The sequence below is a fragment of the Chelmon rostratus genome, chromosome 18, assembly GCF_017976325.1.
Source record: "Chelmon rostratus isolate fCheRos1 chromosome 18, fCheRos1.pri, whole genome shotgun sequence".
Lineage (NCBI taxonomy): Eukaryota > Metazoa > Chordata > Actinopteri > Chaetodontiformes > Chaetodontidae > Chelmon > Chelmon rostratus.
Genome location: NC_055675.1, coordinates 17,887,515 through 17,913,947, shown reverse-complemented (window position 1 = coordinate 17,913,947; position 26,433 = coordinate 17,887,515). Strand labels below are relative to the sequence as shown.

The 26,433-nt window shown below is 40.4% G+C and overlaps 1 protein-coding gene across 1 annotated transcript in view; it reads right to left on the bottom strand.

Annotated features, from left to right (window-relative positions):
* lama2 (laminin, alpha 2) overlaps positions 1 to 26,433 on the bottom strand; it is a 153,672-nt gene that overhangs the window by 61,760 nt on the left and 65,479 nt on the right. The window contains exons 21-29 of the mRNA XM_041959394.1: positions 22,721 to 22,932; positions 17,804 to 17,910; positions 16,531 to 16,803; positions 15,305 to 15,485; positions 11,938 to 12,074; positions 10,350 to 10,481; positions 9,304 to 9,408; positions 6,016 to 6,159; positions 38 to 214 (exon numbers count right to left, since the gene is read on the bottom strand). Of these exons, the coding sequence (XP_041815328.1) occupies positions 38 to 214; positions 6,016 to 6,159; positions 9,304 to 9,408; positions 10,350 to 10,481; positions 11,938 to 12,074; positions 15,305 to 15,485; positions 16,531 to 16,803; positions 17,804 to 17,910; positions 22,721 to 22,932 (1,468 nt within the window). The remainder of the gene's footprint in view (positions 1 to 37; positions 215 to 6,015; positions 6,160 to 9,303; positions 9,409 to 10,349; positions 10,482 to 11,937; positions 12,075 to 15,304; positions 15,486 to 16,530; positions 16,804 to 17,803; positions 17,911 to 22,720; positions 22,933 to 26,433) is intronic.

Genomic DNA, 26,433 nt, shown 5'->3' with positions numbered 1-26,433 from the left:
ATACAACAGAAACAAACAATAAAGGAGGTTTTCCCACCATAGAGCCTCTGAACTGCTCTGGCAGTTTCCAGTAGTACGGTTCAGGGAGGGTTGAGGTGACCAGCTCTGCGTGGGCGAGGATCTCAGGGTGCTGGAAGCTCACTCCTCTCCTCACCTCCACGGTGTTGGCTTTATCCACCAGGGGGAGCACCGTCTGCTCTGGCTTCAGCGTTAACTGGGACACAGGACAGTGGCGACAACATTATTGTGATGCTGGTTTGATCCTTGGAGATTAATCCCCAGAGGTGATTACCTTTTATTGGAGAGGATGTTAGGATACCTTGGAACCTGTTCATACTTTATATCCTGGTGTCTATAAAACAGAACTGGGTGTACAAACTGTGTGTACTGATGTTATGGGTGGATACATAAGACATGGATTTTGCTCTACAAGTACTATAATTAGTTTCTCTTCTCAAAAATGCGAGTACAAACTTTTTATACTAGCATTGCGGCGCTTGGGATCAGAAATGTCACAGTCTTGTTAAGCAGCCATATTTCACAGTGCAAACGAGTCATGTGTGGAGGGTCAGTTTCTTACTTTTCTCAAACGTGAGTCACACAGTCTCTTTTCCTCACCTCCTAATGACGCTGACTGAAACAAGGCTCCGCCCTCGCCGTTATTTAACTCTGGCACACATTGATTTCAAACGTTTTTGGTCTGAGACTCCAACCTTGTTAGAGAAAATGTCAGCGTGGTCGGTTTTGTTTCATCAGTGGGCGCAGAAGATTGTGGAATATTCTAATTAATGAGGATGTGTCTATGCAGCTCTCAAAACTGGCCAAATGGAGGCAAACATTTGATTGGAACATGAGTAGCTGCCTTTATGTCTCCAAATACTGTCAGGCTACATGTTTTGCAAAAATATCTGTGGTACAGGAATTCTAGTTATTTCAAGTTTGTGGACAATTATCTGTTATTTAACAGTTGATTTTGTGATGATATTCACCATCAAACTGGCTGCTGGTGTCACCATTGTTTTCTGTAACCAAACATCTTCACTCCTTCAGCTTTAGCCAAACCACACCTGAGCGGTTTAATGTGTGGTTATGCATTGTATAATGCATCAGTTTGTTGTCCAAGTTGATTGTGCGATGATTTTTCTTTGCCAATAATGAGTAAAGCCAACTTTTGTTTGTTTTTTTCAGTTAGTGTGAGGATTGAATGTTTCGGTATTTTCCATGCTGTTGGTAAAAGTTGATATCTTTCCATTCTGAATATCACGTGAAACTGACAGCATCTCTTGGTCCTGGTACAGCCCTGATTCCAAATGATGGGATGTTGTGTAAAACATGGATAAAACTGAATGTGATTGCTAATCCTTTGTGGCATATATTCAGTTGAAAATAGCACATTTAATGTTTGACCTCATCAGCTTCATTATTTTTTGTAAATATCTGCTTATTCTGAATTTGATGCAGCAACACGTTTCAAACAAGTTGGGACAGGAGCAACAAAAGACTGGGAAAGATGTGGAACGCTCCAAAAACACCTGTTTGGATCATTCCACAGGTAAACAGGTTGATTGGTAACAGGTGATAGTATCATGATTGGGTATGAAAGGAGCATCCTGGAAAGGCTCAGTCGTTCACAAGCGAGGATGGAGCGAGGTTCATCACTTTGTGGACACATGATTGCGTAAATGGATGTCACTACATCTATCAGGAACGCTTCATAAAAGCTTGCAAATGACTGCGTTCTGTTTTTGTTTACGTTTTGTGCAGCGTCCCAACTTTTTTGGAATCTGGGCTGCATGTGAATCACATCTGAGCTATAACTGACAGTCTGGAGAAAACCTAGCACTTTCTTTCTCATTCTCTCTGACTCCCGCTTTTGATATTTCAATATCATTTGAATAATATCAGGGTTTATTATTGACTGTGCTTCGTGGTTGAGTGGACCGATTTAAAAATAGATTCATCTGCTCGAGCCTGGACCCCTCCCTCTCTCTGCCGCTGTAGTCCGGCAGCGCTGATACTGTATGTTGATATTGTGCGAATAATATCTGAGGCATTATGGAAGAGTGCTTTTTGGTTGAGTGGACAGAATCTGAAATCTATGAAGTTACTATGGCTTGGACACACTGGCAATACTGGCTGCATAATAAAAAGGCAGTCACACATGGAATGGGAAATTGCTCATTTCAGTTTCAAGTATTACTTCAAATAAATTCAAATCCAAATATTTCTAAATTGTAGCTACTGTAGCTTCTTGTTTGTAGTTTGCTTGATACAAGCATGAAATCAAATAAGCAACAGGCATAAAGTGACAAGCTGAGTAAACCCAAATTTGAGCTGTTTCAGTAAAAATACTGAATAAGAGATAACAGAAATTAACTCTAACCTATGGAAGTGAGTTATGTGGAATAGCTTCCTTCCCAAAAAGAAATAAAAGTGAGATATTCTAGAGCTTATTCATTAATGTCTAAATATTGCCAATAGAGCTGAGTAGAGTAGAGTCTCTTGTATTCTGTGTGTAACACACTGCATCAGGAGCAAAACAAGCCATGCATGTCTGGTGTCATCTAAATAAACACTGTCACACTTACTGACAATGAAATATAGCTCCAACTTCAAAAAAATGACAAAATAAATAAATTTTGTGCACAGTGTTGACGAAAACTATTACTAACCTGGTTTAGAATTATCTAACAAACTAGTCTAAACCAGTCTATTCAAATGAAGCATGAGATGCACCTGGAAGGGGGGACAAACTTTGTACAGGTGGCTCTGATGCTTGACTTGACTTCTGTATAGTCAGATGTTTTTTATTCTCCTGTCGTGTTACTTGACTGTACTTTATAAATCAGGGCTTTTATACTTTTTTTGAAGTAAGAACATTCCCTCAGTCTTAATGCTGAATTCAACTAAGAAGGGATTCCTGATGCTCTGTAAGGTTGTATCAACAATGTGTAAAACACATACCAAAAGCGCTGCCTTCATCTATTTAATAAAGTAATTGCTTTTTATGATTTGGAAATAGGTGTGTGTTGCATAAATGTTAGTTACGGCGTTCAGACGATGCTGGTGTGTGAAGGGAAGTGCATATCTGAGGACTAATATGTTTCAGGAAGTGACTTGTTCATATTCTGTTTGTTTTTTTTTAGAGCTAACAGTACCGACTTACAGATAGTAGCAGCTATTTAGCTTGTTCAAGCCTTTATTTTAATGATTCATTAATTTCTCAGCACTCTATGACTGCAAAAGCCGCCAACTAATAATCTTGTTAAAAAATGTTGTCATTTTGTCTGAGGCTTCTTTAACAATCCAGACCTCTGGGAGGTACTTTCCTTTTTTCATATCTTATCAGTGCTTTCACCTTATCTCTGTTCTTTATAGATTTTACTGGATTATATTCGTGCAGATCTTCACAGCAGTATTTAACAACCAGTAAACAGTCACACACGCAGCTCTCCCATTAGAGATAAATACCACAAAAAAGGCTGTGTGTATGGCAGAATATATTTGTGTGTGCAAGCGTGCATGTGTGTGTGCACGCGCAGTCTTCTCCCCTAACCTCGGTGTAATCCCATGTAGTGTGAGTTTGTGTATGTATGTCTGTGTACTGCATGTGAATGTACGTGTACTGCGTAGAGTAAATGTGTATGGCGTCTAGATATGGTGTGTGTGTGTGTGTGTGTGTGTGTGTGTGTGTGTGTGTGTGTGTCCCACTCCACTCAGTGTAATCTCACGATTCAGTGGTTCAGAGAAAATCTCCCTCTTTCCAATAAACCCTCCATTTTTTCTGTCTTTCTCTCTCTGTCCAGCTCACCCCTCCCTCTCTCCGTCAACAATAAATGAAGAGAATGTTTGTCGTTCAAATGAAGCCTCTCGCCACACTCCATCAGAAAACTCTACGGTTACCACGGAAACGCCAGTTCATCGCAGATGGCAACCGTTTCTGAGAAGAAGGGCCTTTATTAAAAACAGGCTGCCACTCAACAATCGATTGCGAACTTACTGGCTGACTGTCTGATGGTGGCTGATACACTTAAATACGTCTGTTTTTGACTTACAGCTGCCACCCATAATGTCCACACTCATGTTTGTATTTTGCTGTGCAGAGGCCATCGATACATGAGCCAGGCTAGCTCAGACATTTCCCAAGATTTACGACGAGTGATTCAAATAAGCAGCAGAGTTTCATAACCCTCTAAAACAACTCTGTCATTTATGCTCTGGACCTTTTGCCAGAGCAGAGGGTAACGACGTGCAACAGCTTCTGGATTTCACCTCTGACCGACAATCAAAGTGGACTTACTAACTGTTTCTGCAGATGTCAATGCCGGTCTGTCAGCCGGCTCAGCCCTTCGGTCAATCTCAACAACTGCTGTACAGAATGCTTTCACTTCCGAGTGAAATGTGTCAATATCTACGAGATGGACTGACACGATTTTGTGCAGACATGTTCTGTGATCTCCTGACTTCACCTCTAGTGCCACCGTGAGGTTGAAATTGTGGTTGTGAACGAAATGCCTCAAATGTGACTTTTTCGCTTCAGGGAGACTTTTAATTACATTAAATTTAATTTTTGTCCTGAATATTTCATCTAATTTGCCTCAGCTATACTTAATTGCCATCGTTTGTATTTGTTATAAATTAGCAAACGCTAGTATGCTAACACACTACACTCAAGCCCAGTTCAGACTGGACTTTTTTCTCTAGGGGAGGTAGAGTGATTAGGGGGTAACTAAGCAACCCAACCACAGAAAAATCACAGCTGCAATTACATACTGTTTTTTTTCTTTGTTTTATCGGTTCAGTGTGAAATCTTAAGCAAAATATACACATGCTTTTTTTTAGCCTATATTTGTCTACATTTTGGCAAATTGGCACCATTAAAAGTTTCAGAATTAGATAACAGCAGTGTTTGCAGTGTAGCCATGGATGGACAAACAAACATCACTGGATTATTCTGATACTGAAGAAAACTTGATGATTCTCATGGAAGTTCAGGCAAACGTCTTGCTTCGCCACCACGTCCTGTAAATTCTCATTGGATGGATAAAATGTCGTCTAGAACAGTGTGTTCAATTACAGAGGTGGGGCACATTGAATAATTTATCTCCCACCTCCTCGCGTCATGTTAATCCTGCCTGAACGATTCCTACAATGGTGAACATTTGGTGACGGTGAAGAGCCGCTAGCATGGTGGGAGAGTTTGAGTAATGTATGTTTTTCTTAACCTTGTTAAAACACAGTTCAGTGGGGCAGAAAATCACATCGCAAGCAACATTTCCCATTGCTGAGAATTCCTCCTGAATGTGTAGAAATCACCATCATCATTCCAGTCTTGAACTGTGATTGGTTGAAATACAGCACACATCTTATCTCTGTAAAGCCCACCTCCTTTATATTTTTATATATTTGTAAAATATCAAAATCCACCAGGTGGGCAATAAAAAAACTGATTTTCTGCTTGGCAAAAATCAAGCGAAATGAGATTTATTAATGTTAAATACTTGAACAAGCCTCTGATTATCCACAGATAATGATTAATGAAAAGCATGAAGCTTACAACACTGGCATTATGCAGAGTGAGTTGTAGGCAGCCAGCTGTCAAATGTGTTGTCTCAGCAAGGAAGCTGGCATGGACAGTGTGTACAGAAAGTACAGCTCAGAGGCAACTACTGGTTGGATCCAAGGATAACACATTAGAGGCAAGAGAGATCCTAAGTGAACATGGATGCAGACCAGAAACCAGAAGTTTCTGTGGAGTCTAGCTAAAGTTTCTCAATATTCGCTTTGCAGCACTGTCAGTTCCTGATTTTCCTATTGTGCACAACAGTAACCAAAATCTGAATGATCATGAATGATTAGACAGATCCATCCAGTTCCATCTTCACTGAAGCCAGTGTGATCAGATGGTTCTGCTTTGGGTCATTTGATTGTTTTCAGCCAGACACTTAAACCTACTTCTGTTAAACAATGACTGTAACAGGAAAGAAGTAAAACAATTAGGATATGTCTACTCACCCACATCCGGATGAGTCCTTGCGCCTCTGTGCAGGACTGTGTCAGTCCGTAACAGTAACACTTGCTGCAGCCAAGCGGGTTTCGCACCGACAACCCGAACGTGTTTGGCTTGCAGCTGTCGCAGTTGTCTCCTTCCACATTTGCCTTAAATAACAAACACAAGCAAGCATGTAGATGTGAGAGGTGAGGTAAGCTTTTGTGATTCTTTAAACATACTTAGAGCAAACTAAAATGAATCTGAAAACAGGACAATGCAGCAATGCAGCCTAACCTTCCACACAGAAAAAGCATTTAATGCCTCGGTTGCATTGGGATAGAAATAACTGCACTGCACTGTTTACATTTTGAGTAAATAAGATGAGAGCTGACTGGTCTAAAATAGGATTGTGGACAGGTCTGTGTATTAAGCCTTCTCTCTGCTAAGAAAAGGCTTACAGTGCTGTCAACAAAACGTCATCCAATTAATGCTGAGTTCTGTCAAAATGTCCTGCAGGTTAGCGAGTAAGCACTGAGGGGGTCTTGTAAAGGAAGCAACACTATTAACATTAGTTGTCCACATTAATAGCATCTGTCATGACAAAAGGAGGTCATTATGTGATTACTGGCAACTAATGATCATCATTGCAATTATCAATGCTTCAGTGATTTTTTTTTTTTGTTTGTTTAGTCTGTAAAGTCTCACAAGACGCTGAAAAGATATCTACCACCCTGGGCTCACAAACTATAGAGTGATGTCTTAAATGTTTGAGTTATTAGAGTTACAGAAAAAGGCAGAACAGACGACTTACACAATTACTCGATGATGAGCACGAGATAACCTAAAACACTGGGACCACATTTGACTTATCTTAGAGTACATGTGGCTTCTTTAGCGCTAGAGATATCTGATGCTGCCAAAGCCATGAGGAAACGTAGGTACACCACATGCCTCCATAGACAGAGAGGTATTTACAGACAGACAGACAGCTAACCAGCAGACAGTAACACTTCACACACTGCAGAAATAACAGATGAAGAGGGAGACAGGTGACAGATCGAATGACTGTTTGAGTGACAGGCAGTCAACCTCCTACCCGTTCAGAGTGACGATGACACTCAATGATCTGAAGCCTCATTACAGGCCATGAATCAGGTGTGTGTGCGTGCGTAAGTGCACGAAAAAATTTGTTTTAGCACTCAGGGATGGACGGTGTCTCCAGTCTGAGTGTGCCATATATGGAGTACACGCATGTATGTATGTGTGTGTGTGACAGCAAGCTATTGATGAGTGAGTGTGTGTGTGTGTGTGTGATAATGCAATCAGCTTGTCACAGTGAGGATGACAGGTGTGAAATATATGCTTTGTATTTGTCTTTATTGGTGAGTGTGTGTGTTTGTGTCAATATATGATATTTACACCACCTATAAAAATCTGGTAATGATATATTTACTTGGACAACACTGAAGGAAAAATATGTGTGTGTGCGTGTGTGTATACATATATATATATATATATATATATATATATATATAGAGAGAGAGAGATCAATAGATATATACACACACACACACATATATGTCTGCATCTCTCTATCTTTTTGTGTGTGTGAGAAGTTTTGGGTGTCTAGTATATGGAGGCTATCACACAGAGATGCCCGTCTCACTCCGCTCTGACATTTAGTGAAATAATCACACGCCAACACACATATACTATCAAACACAAACACACACTCAGATTCTCCACATACACAGATAAAGGACAGACAATCCATGAGCAGTAGGTCTGAAATCTGCACTGACATTTCAAATCTAAGCATCTCCTGGTAGGATTCAAAATCATAAATAGCACAGCTTTTTCCTCACTTTCTCACACGTTCACTCACTCAGACTTAAAGCTTCCTGAAAAGTCAAGCAACAGCTGCTCGGCAGAATGTCAGCGCTCGCTGTATTGTTGTCATTGGACGGATAAACTGCCATAGCCTTACAGACTATATGTCGGCTCAGTTTAATCACAAGATTTACAGCAAATCTGGAAAAAGCTATTCACGTTCAACTGAGCCCAATCAGATTCTGTGCATACGTGTTGGACCAATCCGCAAATAGCGCAGAACGATTCGATTCCACAACTGCGTGGCCTGATTTTGGTGGACGATTTAAAACATTTCCAGCAAGGCTTCCGTGTTTTTCTAGTTGAGGAAAGAGTAGTAGCAGCCCAGAGTTCATTCACATGTGACAGTGGTGCATGTTGAAGGACAGACCTGTCATTTATCCATTGAAACGACACTTGCGTCAAGAAAATTCCTACAAAGTCTTTCAAGGCAACAACTGAACTAAAATTGCAGGTGGGCACAGAAAGGCTGAGACGGACCTGTTTACTTCAGGATGCCTTTATTCATTCAGCTCAGTGATTCTCGGTCTGACACAAAGAAGAAGCTGAAACACACATCTAGTAATAAAACTGTATAATAATTAAGCGTGATCTTTTTGACATGATCAAACTTTGGCATTTTAATAAGCGAGTTGTAGTTGGTGTTGTTGGATGTGTGAGTTTTTATCAGTGTGATAAACATGCACATTTTTTCATGTTAAATTCTTGACTCTAAAAACATGGATGCTGTGTTAAATATAAAACTGAATGTGATAACTTGCTAATTGTTTGTGAGATATACAGTACTCAACTCAAAGCAGCACATAGACAATATATTTAATGTTTGACCTCATCAATTGCAGTGGATTTTGTAAATATCTGCTTATTCTGAATTGCAGCAACACATTTCAAACAAGTTGTGACAGGAGCAACAAAAGACTGAGAAAGATGTGGAACGCTCCAACAACACCTGTTTGGAACATTCCACAGGTAAACAGGTTGATTGGTAACAGGTGATAGTATCATGATTGGGTATGAAAGGAGCATCCTGGAAAGGCTCAGTCGTTCACAAGCGAGGATGGAGCGAGGTTCACCACTTTGTGAACACATTGGATAAAGGATGTTCCTGCATGGACTCGGGAACACTTCAGAAAACTGTTGCTGGTAAACACAGCCTGTTTGTAAATGGTTGCATTCTGCTTCTATTAATGTTTTACCCAGCATCCGAACATTTTTGGAATCAGCTGTATGTGACTCACATTTGAGTTATAACTGACAGTCTGGAGAAAATTTGAATAATATCAAGGTTTATTATTGATTGTGGGTTGTAGGGAAAAGCTAAAACAAGCAAAAGCTTACACTATGAGTGTAAGTGCATTGAAAGAAAAGCAAATAATAAAGGCCACAATCCCTGTGTGTATTGTTGTGGGTGTCTGCCGTACCTTGCAGCTGCACTTTCCCGTCCGATCGGCGCAGGCACACACTTGTCTCTCCAGGTCGCAGGTCTGGCTGTCCGATCCTGAGACGCTACACTCGCACTGGGTGCACTGTGGGGAATGTGCATGCAGACAACGCCAAGCCTCTGTTATCAACAATATAACAGGCTGAGCGAGGAGCTAGCAGAGTGTGTCCTAGCTTTATGCTTCACCAAACCATTAAACTTCACTCCAAAATGAAAATGTTGCCATTATCATCTCACGCCCACGTCAGTCGAAACATCACTGAAGTTCAGACAAACACAGAACACGAGAGTTGTCCAGTTACTTTCCCATTCGACTGAAGCGACTGACTTCCAAAAAAAATGTGATTTAAAAAAGAAAAAAAAAAAAATGACCATGAAATTTCTCTGAACGCCAACTTCCCAACAGGATCATTAAGTTGCTTTTATTCTGCTGCCATGCTATTCATGAAAAACTATTTCCAAACCATTTCTCTACCTTGAAGCTTCACAATGAATCGACGCCAAATGGAAAAATTTGACTGTGATGGTATGAATGCCCTTTTTGAAGTCTAATTAAAGAAAGCCTGCTACCTTCAAACTGAGGAGACTTAAATGAAACTGAAAAATTCGTGGTCATGTAAAATTCAAGGCGCTGTTGAACTACACCTGTAGACAGCATGGGCAGTATTTTTGACGCACAGGAAGTTGCTCATCCTTTCATTTCAAGTTAGTCACCTCTGTTGGAGAAATATAGGATGAAAGTTTGCAGGAAAGTTTGGCTCTTGTGTAAAAATGACTGAAGATTTAAAGCAAACCACTGTGTGATGACATTATTAGGCAGGGGACACATTCTTTTACTGAGTCCTGAGCTCCTAAAATCCAAAACAATAGCGTTGTCATTTGTATGAAAATGTCTCCCCCTTGCCCGAATAGAGTCACTCCCATATGGTCGAATCCCATCAGAGATTCTCTCCAGTGCCTCCTCTCTTACCTGAATTACAATTAAATCAGGTTTCGTGATAATGAGTGCCGATATGGATCAGTCACCTGGGGAAAGTCTCTGTATCCAATTTGACATTCAATGCATTTCTCTCCTCTGAAGGCGTCGCGGCAGAAGCAGCAGCCTGTGTTGACGTTACACTGCTGGGTCACTGAGCCGATCACGCTGCAACCACACTCCTACATACGCACACACAAAGACAGAGATTATTATCTGCTGCTGGTCTTTGAAGATTCACTTCATCCAGACATTAGCACATCAAGCAGATTTTTGTCATCAAATCACGTGCAAAGCAAACGTTTGTCTCGGTTCCTTAATGCGGACGAACAGCCAGGTTTCCAAAACGCAAAAGTTTTACTTGACTTCAAAAGATGAGTTTGCACGTCTGAAGGTCAAAGATCATAACCGAGTTTTGAATTAAGAGAGCTGAGTCCAGAAATTGAACATGAGAAGGTACATGTACAGTATGCGACTATGACTAAAGTGAGTGAAAACACTGTAAAAAGCCGAAGTGCAGCGGTAGAATGACTCCCTCACTAAAAACAAGGAAGAGGAGGGAGTTCGTCTCAGCACCAGCTGACAGAGGGGAGGGTATCAATCAACAGCCTCACTGTCAATGAAAGTATTAACAATTACAGATGATTATGAGCTCTTGACCCACAGCTGTCAACAGCCAATCACTAACAGTCTCGTTAGCAGCCTTTCACTGTTCATTTTCAGTGATATTTTACGTGTTGATGTTTGTTCATGTAGTCTTTACCGAGTTAAATGCTCCACACTGAAGTATTTGCTGTGTGTTTCGACTTCATTTAGCTCAGTTCCAGTTTGTTACATCTTTTGCTGTACTTCACCGACTGCTCTCTCCTGTGTTGTACCTTTCTGCTTTGCTGCATTTTACTTTGTTTGGTTGTGTTTGATACCTTTTTATGTTTGTTTGGTATCACTAAGATCAGTTGAATCCCTCTTTTTTTTGTCCTGATGCACTCCTCTGGATCAACTGTTGTTAAAGGGAGACTTTCATGTCCGTGCCTGTAATTGCTAATAGTCTACTGCTACGGCTAATAGTTGACTGTTATTGCTGCCTCGCGGCCGGCTGGTGAGATCGTTTCAGTGCAGAACATTTATTTTTTAAACACTCTGAACAAAGTCGAGTTACAAAACAGAGACATAGAGGAAATGGGAACAATAGTCACTGAAATAAAGGTGATGAAGAGGACGGAAGCTGGAGAAAAGGCTGTGTGAACAGGCACTGTGGTAATAAAAGAGAGGGAGCATGCTGAAACGAGTGGAGGAAGGAAAATAAGGAAAGGAGAGCAGGTGTGTACATGTCTACACTGATTAATATATATGAGCTTTTTGCTACTGGCATTATATTGGAAATTAGAAAAGAAAGGATTTATCCATCATCACTGATGGTTTTAATTATTTCTGATTAGTGGAAAGTGAAATTACTGAAAGGTACAGTAAGCTTTTGCATTTCCATTGTGTTCAAAACAAAACATTTGTTAAAATGGCAAGCGGACCAATCATTCATCTCCTCCACTGTGTTTGCTAAGCCCCGCCACGTGTTAGTAGAAGTACTGTAGGTCACACAAATGCTATCAACTGCTTTTTACAAGTACAGTTTCAGCCTACCTTGCATCCGGTGACGATATCATGGCCCCAGTGGTTGGGAGCACAGCGGTCGCACCTCTCACCAATAGTGTTTGGAGGACAGATACACTGTCCTGTGCTAGCATCGCAGTTATTCCCCACATGACTGCACTGACAGGCTGCAGGAGAGACGAGAACGTAGGCTTTAAATGCTACTGAATAAACTCTGAAGACAAATCACAGATTCACCTGTAAAAACATCACCTGACAAGCGGATTTCTTTTCAGTGACCTATTTCTACTCGTTCTCAACACTGGCACAGTTTTTCTTCCACAACATGACACGCTGGATAGCTGATTTCAAATTGGAACAAAAAAACAACACGTCTGGGATTGAGAGCGGGGAAGAGAGCTTGCCACATTTTGCCCGAAACTTAAACCTCTGGGGAAACATTTTAGTAGCGGCGTGCTGAATGGCAAATGTTATGGATGGTATCTATAAAGTGAATGTTGTGTGCATACAGAATTAGCCATGCAATAATAATTCAAATAAAGCAGTTTCAGTTATAGGAATTTGAAAGGGTAATTTGAGCTACTGAGTAAAGATTGAGCTGCTTATTGTAACACCCATAATCCCACAGTGCCATTTATTTCAATTTACTTGCTACCAATTACTTTAAATACCACCATTCCCCAGAAAACACAATTGCAAAATCTTGCCAAGTGCACTGGTTGAATTGAAATGTCAGTGCTCATGAAATGTGAGGTCATCTTTACAGGACAGTTACATGATATTGCTAATATTTCAATTAATTTAATGATGTTATGTTCCCTGAAATTTAATGGAAAAACACCTGATTAATCCATGTAAATTATGTTAGTAAAGTTATGTTTCCAGTGCCCACAGCCTGAATCATATTTGTATTCTGACTCGCCTGCAGTAAATTCCCTGGAACATTAAACACAAGCCAGCATATTATTTCTGTAACCTGACCGCTGCACTGAGGTGCTGATTTTAAGACAAATCAAAGCAAAGAATTCCCAGCCCTATCGTGTCTTTCTGTTGTATAACTGGGCTTTCTGGCTAATTTATTACTCTTTTTCTTGGCTGTCAATAGTGGTTAGCATCAATAATATATTGCATAAGGAGATATGTGGGAAAAGCTATTCATAGCCGTACTTGGGGTGCGTGGATGCTTAATCTTCATTTTGGGCAGCACAGGTTTGCTGCACCTGCTGCCTGGGTTGCCAAGTTTTTAGGGCATATGATTTAATAATTTGAGCATATTCCCTTATGAAAGAAATGACTCTGGTCTGGATTAGACATTTAGAAAATGACTAAAGCATTTTCAGATGACGAAACACACCCTCAGGCAATGGCAGAGAAAATCCTCAGCTTTTGCAACAGCTAATAGCTTTCAGATGGACACTTTTTTGATCAGTTCACCACTGCTACATCTGATCAGTATAGCAATAACAACAAATATAATACCAGCTACTGCTCTAAAAGGATAATCACTGCAGTATCTATTAAAGCTAGCATCGGTCTAAACTAGGAGTTGTTAAAGTGAGCCTACCGTTCTGGATTAGCAATCGACATTAGCCAACATATGCTACGGCTAATACCAGATCGAGTAAGAATCAGCAAAATCCCTGAGTGCATTGAATAGAGCAAGGGTGTGTTTTATTACTAATGAATGCAACTTTTCATTTGGAAGAGGAAGAGTGTCTTTTGAATGAATATCTTGACTGAATATCTTGAATGGTCAATATTTCTTGCAAAGTGTATTAACAGGTAATTTAAAGTGACTCAGACTTTACCGAGCAGATTTTGCTCAAATTTAAATGAATATTTTTCAACAAAATGGAAATGCTTTTATTTTAGAGTACAGCCTCTAACCACTTTTCACAGAAACTGTATGGAATATTCACACATTTGCAAGAATTTCCACTTCCAACACCAGCATGCTACAACTCTGAATCAGTGACATGCTGCACAATATAGGTGAACTTGACCTTTTAATGTCAGCTGTCAATATAGACATGAGCTTGGTGTTAAATCCCTGCTGATTAAACAGTGAATCACTGCTACTGGAAGAGGAGTTTCAGTAAATCTGTGCAAATTAAATTAGCTGTAACGTTTGTGCTTCTACATATAACACTGATCACAACAGGATGGGGATTAAAGAAAGAAAGTATTAACTACTGTCAACATCTAAAAACAAAATGAGCAATGCCCTTCTGTAAACTGATGATTCTCTCATTTGCATGAATGCAAACAGGTAGCCAGACAGCAAAACACGGATTTCCCGAAAATTTGACTAAACCTGATTTGTTTAAAGGATTTAATCTTCAAACATTCTTCACAGATAGTTATTATCAGCTGTTTTGTTTGTTCACCAGCCAAGATGAGCAAGAAATCTTTTAGCTCCATAATTCATTGGTCATGTCATTATTATTCTGTGTGTTCAACCTTCAAAGATGTTCGTATCAATCAGCAGCTCGTTTCTCTTGGCAACATTTCATTTTTCCACCATCTCGCAGACACAGTATTTAGTCTTGATTCTCTAATTTGACCATTCTTTACTGCTGCCCTCCTCTTTCCTTCCATCCTTCAGTTTTTTATTTGTTCCTTCCATCTACATAAACATACATGCATATATGGATTGGTGCTATGTTTGATGTAACTACAGCTTTTGCCATGATGCATGTTTCACAACCCAGGGGAAACCTGCAGAACTATTTATAAAACATGGTGCAATGTCAAAAATACATGATCATCAAGGCAATGAAAGTTCGACATAATATCTGCGACCAACTTTTATGAGACAGGAATTCTGCGTGTCTGAAGGAAACTGATGATGCTGTGAAGTTACAGTATATTGTAGATACCAACTGTATTATGTCCATGCGAAAGTGAAGCGGGAAGAAATGCCTACACCGACTAATTATTTTTTTCTGATACAAAGCAGCAAGCTTTTAACTGAAGCCAGCGGCTCACATTCAGAAGATTTTTTGCAATGTTTTGCTACAGAGACGTTTAGCTTTGTCCTGCTTGTGAGCAAAAAAAAAAAAAAAGAGAGAGCTCGCTTTGCAATAATTATAAAGCTGGCACCATGATGTGAAGGAATAGCGTGCATTTCTGCAATGACACAACAACTTTTTTTAATTTATCTGCAGACAATTTGTGTAAACTTTAAATTAAAAAGAAAGAAGAGCAGAGCAGCAGTTTAATGAGAAAAGCATTTTGCGATTGCTGACATGACTTTCATTGCAAATTACGGTGTAAATACAGAACAAATCTACATGCCCTGATTGAGTCAGGATTTCCTGTTGATTGAGCTACAATTTTGTTCTGTGGGCTGATATCAGGAAAACACTCTCTTTTCTGCTCCAGTGTCTAGGCTTACGTGTGCAGCCGCCCTCCTGGAAGTTGAAGAACCCTCGCGAGCAGCGGTCACATTTTGGTCCGGTGACGCCCGGCTGGCACCGGCACTGACCGGCTTCATCGCAGTCAAATGACTTGGAGCCAAACGAGTTACAGTGACACGGGACACACGCTCCACCTGTGGTAATGCCGTGAGTCTGAGGCTATGGAAACACAGAAAGAGACAAGGAGAAAGAGGCTGTAAATGGAACTGAGAGTAGAAGGTGGTGGAATTGGGGTAAGACACGTTGCAGACACGCCCGAGCAACTTAGTGACAAGGTTGTTATGACACAAGATGAAGACTTTCTGAAAACTGAATGAAAAAGAAGAGAGGACATATAAAGGAATAAAAATGTTGTATTTGAGATTTTTCAGTCTTGTCAAGCTCAGATAAAGCGACATAAAACATGATTTGATTGACTTTTTAAATAGTATTTGTCTTGTTGTCTTGTTTAGAAGCCAACTAAAAACTGCTTCCTTTGGAAGTTGTTTGACAGTCTGAAAACATATCCTTGTTGCTGCTGAGGAAAATAAAACACATGCATGTTGGTTCATCACACAGGACCCACACATTCACAAAGTGCCCCTTGAGAAGCAGCATGCCAGCCAAGGCAATTTTAACAAATCTTCTGAAATGTTGCCAGGACAGAAAATTTGAATAAGGTGCAGTTCAGATAAAAATGAACAAAAATAAATCTGCTTCCTGAATGCAGAATGTGGCTTCCTCAGAAAAAATCACAAACATCATGATTTGCCTAAAAGTAATGACATTTACAACACCAGCTCAGAAACAAGAAACACTGGGAGTTTCTTAAAGATGTGACATTTTTCACTGATGTCTCATTGGCGGGATGGTATTAAAATGTGTTAAAGATCGCTCATTATGTGTATGTTTCCCCACATGATGTGCTCTGGACCTGGCATTAGAGCGCACACACAGCAGCATCCTCAAATGGAAATGTCTTTCACAGAAAAACACAGCAACATGTCATACGCACCTCCATTTTCATGCAATGTTTTAAAATTCAGCCCTCAAACCATCACATCCACAAACACAAACAGTTTGATGCTTAACACACATGAAGTGATTTAAATGTGCTCTTCAACAGCAGGAATGGCCGTTCATCTATAACATTTTTTGCACACCACGTAAACACACCCATGCTACATAAAACACACCACTGTCATCCACGTGCAGTGTGTGTTACCCCTGTCCTAGGCCTGTACGCCCCCCTGGGACAACCCCCCGTGCGGGACGACCCCCCCCATCTCTGCTGCACAGCTTCCATGGGAATTCGCTCCACCGGCCTCCGTGTTTCCCGCCTCTCGTAACCCTGGCGACGCAAGTCACAGCGTCGGCCCACAAAACCGGGGCGACAGATGCAGCGGCCCTCGACATCACAGCGCTGAGAAATAGAGCCGTGAGGGCTGCAGCGACACGGCAGACACTCCTGACGCTCAGCATCCCACCAGCAGTTAGGCTGGACCAATCGCAGCGCAGAAAGGTGGAGGGGGTACAGACAGGGGACCAAAGAGCAAGAGTGAGCAGGATAAATGAAAACACCAAACTGAACGTACAAGAAGTGAAAAAGTGAAAGTAAAAAAAATTAAAAATATCTATGTAAACATGAGATAAAAAACATTATTCAACATCATAGTTATTGTATTATTCCTACAATATAGTTATGCTAACAATTAAAGAACCAAAAAATCGACCAATGAAAAGATTAGTGACTTCACTATGAATGACCTTTAGAATAAAAACAACCATTTTGTGTGAAATATTAGTATAATGCTGCATCTTTTTGTCCTGCAGACTTGATACATGTGTGACCTCACCTATTACAGCCTGAAGCTGACACAGCAAAAACTGAGGAGCAGGAGACTGTAAAAGTATACATAGCAGATTGAATTCTGCAGGATACTGATGAGGTTCCTACATTTCAATAACTCCTAATACACCAGTACAACAGTGTGTATTAAGATAGAAAAGATGGAAATATATTTGTCCAGGAGGAAATTGGTGCAGTACAAAGTAGTAAAGAGTGCAAATATGTACTGTAAAATATCAATAAGGTGCAAATCCATTCTTTGTGCTTAGATATTAAGAAAAGTGCCATATAGCTATGTATGTACGATGTCAAATCTGAAGTATAGGCTGTGAATTACAATTTGAAGGAACATCAATCAGATTTTGACCTACCGGGTACCCATCACATTGTTGGCAAACTAAAAAACGTGTTTGATTTAAAGCAATGGGAAAAATAAAGTTTAATACAAATATCATCACAGTAGTAAATGGGGTTAAAAATCCATTACACACATATATTACAAGATTACAACATGAAAAACAGGGAGAATTAGTGCCAGAAATGGAGCAGTGTATGTGGAAAATAAATGAATAAAAAGGCTACACAGGAATGGCGCCAACACATATTAGAAATATCTGTAAAGATTATTGGCACCTGTCAAAATACTTACCATGCACTCGTCGCACTGTCTGCCAACCACGTTTTCTCTGCACTGGCACTGTCCAGTCTCCTTACTGCAGACCTCAGATACAGAGCCATTAGTATGGCACTGGCAGGCTGCAGGAGAGGAGAGGAGAGGAGAGGAGAAAAAAAAACAGCATATTTCATATCAATTATCATTTCCTAATGGCAGAATTTCTACACGAGTACATATAATAGCACATATCGGTTTAACAATAACAGAAGTTGGTGGGTGTGTTTACTTCACACTACAGTCGGCTGCATAAGAGCTCAGATCCAGCTTAAGGTCTTCTTCGGGATTAGCTGTCGATATGCTCTTTAATATCCTGCTGACTGCACTTTAGAGGAAATATTCTATTCCCCAAATAGATTCTTCACTCGAGTGGGCTGATTTAGTTTTGCCAGATTACATTTTGAATATAAAAACATAACCATCTTAAGCATGAGCCTATATGACAAAGCAAGGCTGCAACAGAGGACAACATTTTCATTAATTTCTGAATAGATTTGCCCTGTTTGCTCTGATGAAAATCTGCTGCTGAGTGTGCAGAGCGAAAGCAAGTAAAAAACAAACAGCAGCCAGTGAGTCCTCCATCCAGACGAAGCTGAGTGAACCTCATCACCACCGTCAAACTGACAACAAAAATAGGTCCTAAGGGTTCGTCGATGTATAAATCCACACTTAAGGTTAAGAAAGAAACCTTTAGACGCAGATGAAGATGCAATGGAGGAAGCACTAATGGAATGTGACTAATTAAACAGGCAGGTGCTCCTGATGCGTAAGGAGGAAGCGTAGGGGACAGTTTCAACGCTGAACTGTGTTAAGTAATCAAAAAATTTACATATTTTCGGGGCACCTCCATGGCTTGACCATGAAATACGTCCCCCAGTTTCAGTCCGGACGGGGACATTTGTTGGATCTCTCTACTGTTAATAATAAAAGCAAAAAAAATGCCCCCGTAGTACCATTAAATTTACAGTTTTTCACGTCCAAACACAATAAATACTAGGTGCTGGGCAGAAGTATACGTGTAAAAAACTGAAAAATAGAGCCCACACATTAGTTCATATACTAACTTGTGACACTTTGGGCACAAGCCCTTCTTCAGACATTTCTCATACATTCAGCTCTTGGCCTTTGTCATGTGTGTGCTGCTTTTATGCTTCCTGAATAGATTAGTTACAGAAATATCTGAACTTATTCCCACATATGACCTTTCATATCTCTCTCTCTGAGATACTTTATGTGACTTCAACTTTATTCAACTATGTGTGTTTAAATCCTACAAGGAAAAAAAAAAGACACACCCACACATGCATATCACATCAACCCATTAGATATACAATTAAAAGCTTGAACATCACAGCTCCCATCTGCTGGGTTGGCTGTAGGAAACACACACACACATATGCACACATGCATGCACACACGCACACACACACCTTCTTAAGAAATAGTAGCACACAGCCCATCACATAGACACACACTCAGCCTGTTCTACCTCCCGCCATTCGCTACCGTCTTTAAAAGAGACAGAAGGACAGACCTGAGTGTGGGATGGGAAAGTGAGAGAGAGAGAGAGAGAGAGAGAGAGAGAGAGAGAGAGAGGGGTACAACAGATGTCCAAACACAAACACACAGAAATATGGAGAAACACACACATACAGTGCACAACATACATTAATTCCTGCTTCACACACGAACGCAGAGAGAGGCACGCATGCCCTCCCACACACACAGACACGCAGATGTACACACACGCATGCCTGATTAAACACACAAGAAAACATGCAGATATATGTTTGACTCTGGTTCACACAATCTCTCTCTCTCTCTCACAGTCTCTCACCCCCACAGCTTCACCCTTCGGGGACCATCTGGACTCGGTTCTGTCAGTCGCCACAATGCAAAGCCTTGTTGTGAGATGAAATGTTGCTTTTTGTTGTGGTTTGTTGTTTCTTTTTCTTTTCTTTTTTTTTTTCAGTTCAGGCCCTGATGGCAAAAAATATTTTTTTGCAACTTGAAATACATTATGTTCTGTTGAAATCAGCAATCTGTCACGCAAACAAACAGCAGGAGAAGCTATTGTGCATCTATTCCATATCATTAGTACTACAATGGTGCGTCGGGGAGGCGGCCGGGCGTGATGCGACCTATTAAGTGTACATATACAGTACATACAAGGTAAACAAGTAGACATACACGTGGGAATCTTCTGTTGTAAGTACGCTGCTGAAATATGGTGTTCATGTTCACATGGAGGCCTTGAGGGGAGATGATAGAGAGCTGGAACGTTGTGCAATAAATCCATTAAAACATCAATTGCCTGCTTAATGCAAGTTTCCTGTTTTGCTTGGCCAATGCAGCTCAAAGCAGCTTTGTGTGATTGGTAATGTATTAGGACAAAGCGATGTCTGAGCTGTGTCACGTGCTCTTGTCTTTTTAGCTTTGGAAAGGGTGAAAAAAAACATCCCGCAATATCTTTATTGTGGGTATCACTGTGTACAACTCATCGGCATGTGGATCAATCCAAAGCTTGACAGGACTGCTTACGGTTGCTAAGCTATAATAGGACAGTCAGTGTTCGGGGGAGGGGTACAAAAAACTGAAATGTGGGTGTGACAAAACAAAATTTCAAAACTTCATCAACGTAAGGGAAATAAAAAGATGAGCAGTTTGTACTGTGAATGACACAAATTCAGTTCAGGATTGTTTACGACTCATTAAATGCTGCATTGATTTGGGCTCTGGCTCAGATTAAAACAGTTTGTTCAGACTTTTTTTGGCTTTTAAATCTACCTTGCTACGTTTCAGCGGCCCATCCGTCCCATAAAAAGGTCTCAGCACAGACGACTGTACTGGACAGTCCATTAAGAGGGGTGAAATTGGAATTGGGAGATCCCCAAAGAGTTCATTGATCTACTCTATGAAGTATCTATGAAACATTCATTAAGTGTCAGAGACACAGGAAGCATAATTACATTATTGAATTACTACACATCCACTTTGTTTCAGGGCCTGGGTAAATGTGTGACAGTGCAACTCACACATCTTTTCAACAACTTGCAAATGACTTTTCCCCATGTGAGAAATGGTCAGAGGACTTAATTGTCTTGGATTTATTCCTCAAATAAATTGCTTTGCGGCCAAGTTTGCCTGCAAAATCAAACCCTTTTCCATCCCCAAGACAGAATGAACCGCTATTAGGGCGAGACACAAAATGGCTGCGTCAAAAATGGCCGCAGATGGGAACTCTGACATCAAAAGAAAAAGTAAAGGATTTTTACAGTCTAATCGTGCACAAATGGACTCGGCTTGAACTCTCCTGCTCCACTCAATAAAATTCATTAAGACTGGGAGCGATAGGGAGAGCGAGGCGGACGGGGAGAGAGCGACAGACTGACAGAAGCGGAGAGAGAGAGAGAGTTGTCGTGTTTTAATAATTCCTGGCGGCCATTCGTGCAGGATCAATAACAACCCCCCAACTCCCAGACACGAGCAGCCGATCAGCACTGTAGGAGAGCAATAGATCAGGCTGATTAATCAATAACCATTTAGCTGGGTGGAGAGGGGAAACAACTACAGAACAATGAACTATCAAATACACATTAATACCCCCTGTCAGCCTGTCTACCTGCTTCTGTGCGAGTCTGGTGGTTTTATCCGTCTTTTCATCTGCCTCGTCCGTCTATCGCTCTTTAATGAGGTGTCTTTCTGTTAATCTGTCTTTCTGCCCGCCTCGCTGCCAGTGCCGCCGTTATCGTCAGGTTCCGATGAAGATTTTCACAAACAAGCGCCATCTGTACGTCTGTATTCGCTGCCATCTCTCTCTCTCTCTCTTCCTCTCTTGTTCTTTACAGGTACAGTTTTTTATTCTCACTCTTAAGCACAGCTGGCAGTCAGTAGGCCGCTCCGACATCACACCACCTACTAGCGCAGCTGCTTGCCGACGCACAGTCAATCACACACACACACACACACACACACCACACACTCCAGATGGTGTACTATCTACTCAGTGTGTTAGTGAAAGGATTAAAGGTATCATTTAGCTAAAATTGAGTTTCATGGAGGAAATACTGGTCGTCAGTGCAACGCCCCTGCTGAGACACTGAAGCCACAATATTGGCTTTTCTAATGATTTTTTTTTTTAAGTGGATGATGTTTTCCCTCCTATAGTCAATATGTTTAGAATTGCTTTTTAATCGCATTAGAGCGCCTTAAAGTCATTCTGATGGCATACTGTTCATAGACAATACCAAGACAAACTGATTCAATCACCTTTACACAGTTCATTCTCAGAGTCTCTCGGTCAGTCTGTGAGGATGTGAGGTAAAGAACAGTGTTCAAGTCTTGCAAATAGGGGCTTTAAAGTCAGGATGTTGGTACAATGTCTGATTGTCAAACTCTAAATACCATTATGACAATGATACCAAAGCCTCAGCAAAAATCTGTATTCTTGGAATGTACTCTCATACTAGACTTTAAGACGAGCCTATGCAACTTTTTGCTGATCAGCGCCCACTGTGGCTTTTTATAGAATCAAACAATAACGCTACATGCAGCGTAACAATAGCATAAGAGGCGAAGACTAACAAAAACAACAAACCAACTCTTTAATGTCAGTTGTACAGCAATGCGTATCAAAAGCTTGCTTTTATTAACTAACATTAGTCACCATAAGCTGTCGGTCAAAGCAGACGAAGCAAGGCTGTAACAGCAAAATCGCTGAATGTATTGAATTGAGCAAGACTGTGTTTTATTTCTTGTGAGTCTTAATTTAAACAATTACTATAAATATTAACAAAAGTATTCGATAACTTTTTTTATGCATTTATTACTACCATAATTATAATTGATGCTAGTTTTCTCATTTTTTTGATGATTGTTGACCAGTTTACTTACGTTGGCAGTTTTTAGCTGTGATAGCATCTCCGTAGTAACCTTCAGCGCAACTGTCGCAAGTTGCGCCACCATAACCTTGACGACAGCGCAGACACTGGCCTGTGATTGGATCACAGCTGCCAGGTATGGTTAGGTCCAGATTGCCATGGCAATCACAGGGCTGGCAGGAGCTCCCTGGCACGGTGGGCTGTCCGTAGTATCCGTTGGAACATCTAGGAGGCAGCAGAGAGACACAGAAACAGTGTGGTTTGAATGCTGGCTCATATTGGATGTACTCCAAACGTGATCAGCTGACTGGGAATAAGTGTTCAGCAATTAATAAAAAGTCTGTATAGATGTCCCGCCAGGATTTTCAAATTTCTGACTTTAAAAAGACATTAATCTGCCCCTTTGAGAATGACTGGGCTAAAACTGACAGCAGCAACTCTGTCTCCTTTTTTTTACGAACAAAAACACATGCCAACAGTATAACCTGTAAGGTGCTGTAATCACATAAAATTCTTGAAAGCGCATCAACGATTGATCACCATCCCATTTTGTGTGCTTTCAAGTTGTAGCAACAAGATGTTATTCCCCTTCTCAGAATACAATGTGAGTTTGGGATAATACTACATCAGGTGTTATTGAAAGAGCAGGTCATGCAATGATATCTCTTGTTCAATTCAGTTTTGCTCTGCTTTCATGTAGCAAATTACACTTGAAAATGCAGTTTTTCTCAGCTTTCAGGTCTGAAAGAAAATGTTCAGCGGCTCACCCCGTCTTCTTTCTTTTGTGTCTAACAACTACAGAGAACAACTCTCAGATTTCAGCGGGTAAATATCAGAAAAACTGTTCACCTCAGCTTTTAGCTTGTATGACAAGAACATACTGACCTCTAAATCTAAAATATATCAATTACAGATAGTATTTGCTTTTAATTAACTACCACTGGCAACTACTAATGACAAAATAAACAGGCAATAATGCCCATCTAGCTACAGTCCATGGGAATTATCAGCATTGTTACATGTGTCTTAACTGCTTGGCTGAAGGTACTAGCTGTATACATAATTTCATATAAAATATGCACCCACATCACACACACGCACACATACACAAAGACATTAACTCATAAATATACACACAAAGAGCTAGAGGGCAACAGAGCCGAACCAAACATCAGCAGATACAAAATGAAAGTTTAGAAAAGCAAGCTTTAACAGAGATTTAAAAAATGTAGATTTAATGTCTTCAGGCAGTTAGTTCCAAAACAGGTTATTTACTGTCCAGGTTCTACTGAAAATACCCAGATCACTGAACTACTGCTACAAACAATACGAGATCAATGTGATGGAGGGAAATGAATGTAACTGGTACATTGTCTGGCCAATCAAAAAATGTTTTGATTCTTTTGTTTTGTTTGTGTTTCGTGAAAAAAATCCCACCAAAATCCCACTAAAAAAACATCCTCTTGATTGGTATCATTCATGAAAACAAAAATTAAAAATGGTTGCCAGCACCCTGCACAACTGTCACACCGATCCAAGATTTTTATTCTTTCTGCTTTTCAGCCTCTTGAGTTTTGATTAATAACACGAGGAAGTCCAGATGCTGCAAAATATATTAACCTGAAACTGCTGTGCCGTGTCAAGAGCCACTGCAACCAAATAATACAGGCCTAAGATGAAATAAAGCTCTACAGGCCGACAAGGGAATTGAGATGAAAGAGGAGAGGGAGAGAGAGAAAGAGGAGAGAGGAGGGAGAGAGAGGAGAGGAACGACAGAGATGAGGGGGATTCACATTGAAAAGAGAATTGAATTTAGAGGAGGAGGGAAAAGAAAAGGACAGAGAGGGGGAAAGAGTCAAGAGCAGCCAGCCATTATTACCACTGACCCTCCTTGGTACTCAATAGAACTGGTTTATTAGCTTCAGTGTGTGTGTGCGTGTGTGTGTGCCGTGCCACAAATACATTCTTCTAGTCAAGTGGAGAATCGTACTGGCAGCAATCTCACTTCTTGGTTGGAGAGGAGTGTTCGTTTGTATTTGTATACAGCTTTATTTGCAAGATTGAGACCTCTATTTTATTCTGTTCTACTGCATACTGCCTTTGTGTGTGTGTGTGTGTGTGTGTGTGTGTGTGTGTGTGTGGGGTAACTTGGACCTCAAGAGGAAGGGAAGGTATTTATAGTGGAGGGTCCGGAGTGTTTGAAGGAGATATATTGGGGTGGCCAGACACCTGGTCAAAGCCTTCAGAGTGTACAGGAAGTGGACGGCGAGCACAACTGGTAGAGTTACAGAGGGAAAGAGAGGGATCCTGGGATCCTAAAAGTTATGTTCTTTTATTTTTAGTGTTATAAATGGGGAGTCGGCGCCAGGGGAAGACGGGCTCTGCTCCTCCCTCATGCATTTTCTCCATATCTTTTAAAGCCTTGCTCTCTGTGAGTGTTACTGTATATATATCCCGTTAAAAGTAGAAATTGGGGCAGCGTGTTCACAGGAAGCAAAATGGGACTTTCATATGAATAAACATCTACTTTGTAATCTGCTTTTAAAATGATGTGTACTACAACAGGGAAATAAGATCAAACGAGGTCTTGTTTTTGTTCAAATATGAACAACTCTTATTATTTCCAATAGTCAACGTTGCTGCCACCTTTGGTTCCATCAAGCAGTGTTAAATCAGCTAAATACGTTCGAAGAACAACTATGACTTACTGCACTCGGTCAGTGAGCGGAGCGACGGATGTATCTGCACTTTTCTCACACAACAGCAAATTCCAATTTCTGTCTCTATTTAAGTCTTTAACGTTCAAAATTAGCTCCTAACTGAAGTTTCCAGTTTGCAAAAGGGTACAGTAGAGCTTTATTTGCCCTGAAACCTATTTGATCATATCATGAGCAATGGACGCAATATGTTCTGCCTAAGTTTGAACATAAGTTTGAACACCTAAGGATGTTTTATGTTTAAACTTGGACTGTTGCTTATTTAGTCATGGATATTAAATGTTAAATATATTTAATGTTACTTTGTATGTATGTTTAGGAACCGGGTTTTCAGGAGCTTTATATATAATTTGGCTGTCTAATCAGATACATCATCCATTTGCAGTTGTCTTTGTGTATATACACTGAATATTAAAAAAGAGAGACAGACAGGAAGAATGAGAGGGATGAAGACAGAGGCAGGTAAATACAGGTTTGCATGTTAAACTTGGCAAGCCTTCACATTTTCAGTCATTTGTCTTTCGATGCTGACACACAGCATCAATCTTCTCTTCAGAACACATTGTCCAAAACCTCAAAAAATGTCAGAAAAACAACAACTACAACTAATTATTTTCTTATATTCTGTCTTAGTGTCACAATTTCGAGTGTCCCCCAAGATTCTTACCTGAATTTATATCACAGGACACTAAAAAATATCCTTTAATACTACATTACTATCACACCTGCTACTATTTTATCTAGTAATACTGTAAAATTGCTACAAGAACACTCGCTTTAATGCTTGTAGTGCTTTACTACTGGTACTGTTAGCATTAACAAACATTAACTTAAAGCCCGATTGGAAACTTTGCCCCTCAGCGCTTATGTTGCTAGTGTTGGCTGTCATTACCGTTGTTGACCATTCCCTCTTTTCAGGTGACTGAATCTTTCTTTTTCCGACTGAACAGGCTTGACCTTATATGCCTGTCATTTTAAGGGCTGTTGACATCAACATTAATACATGTGA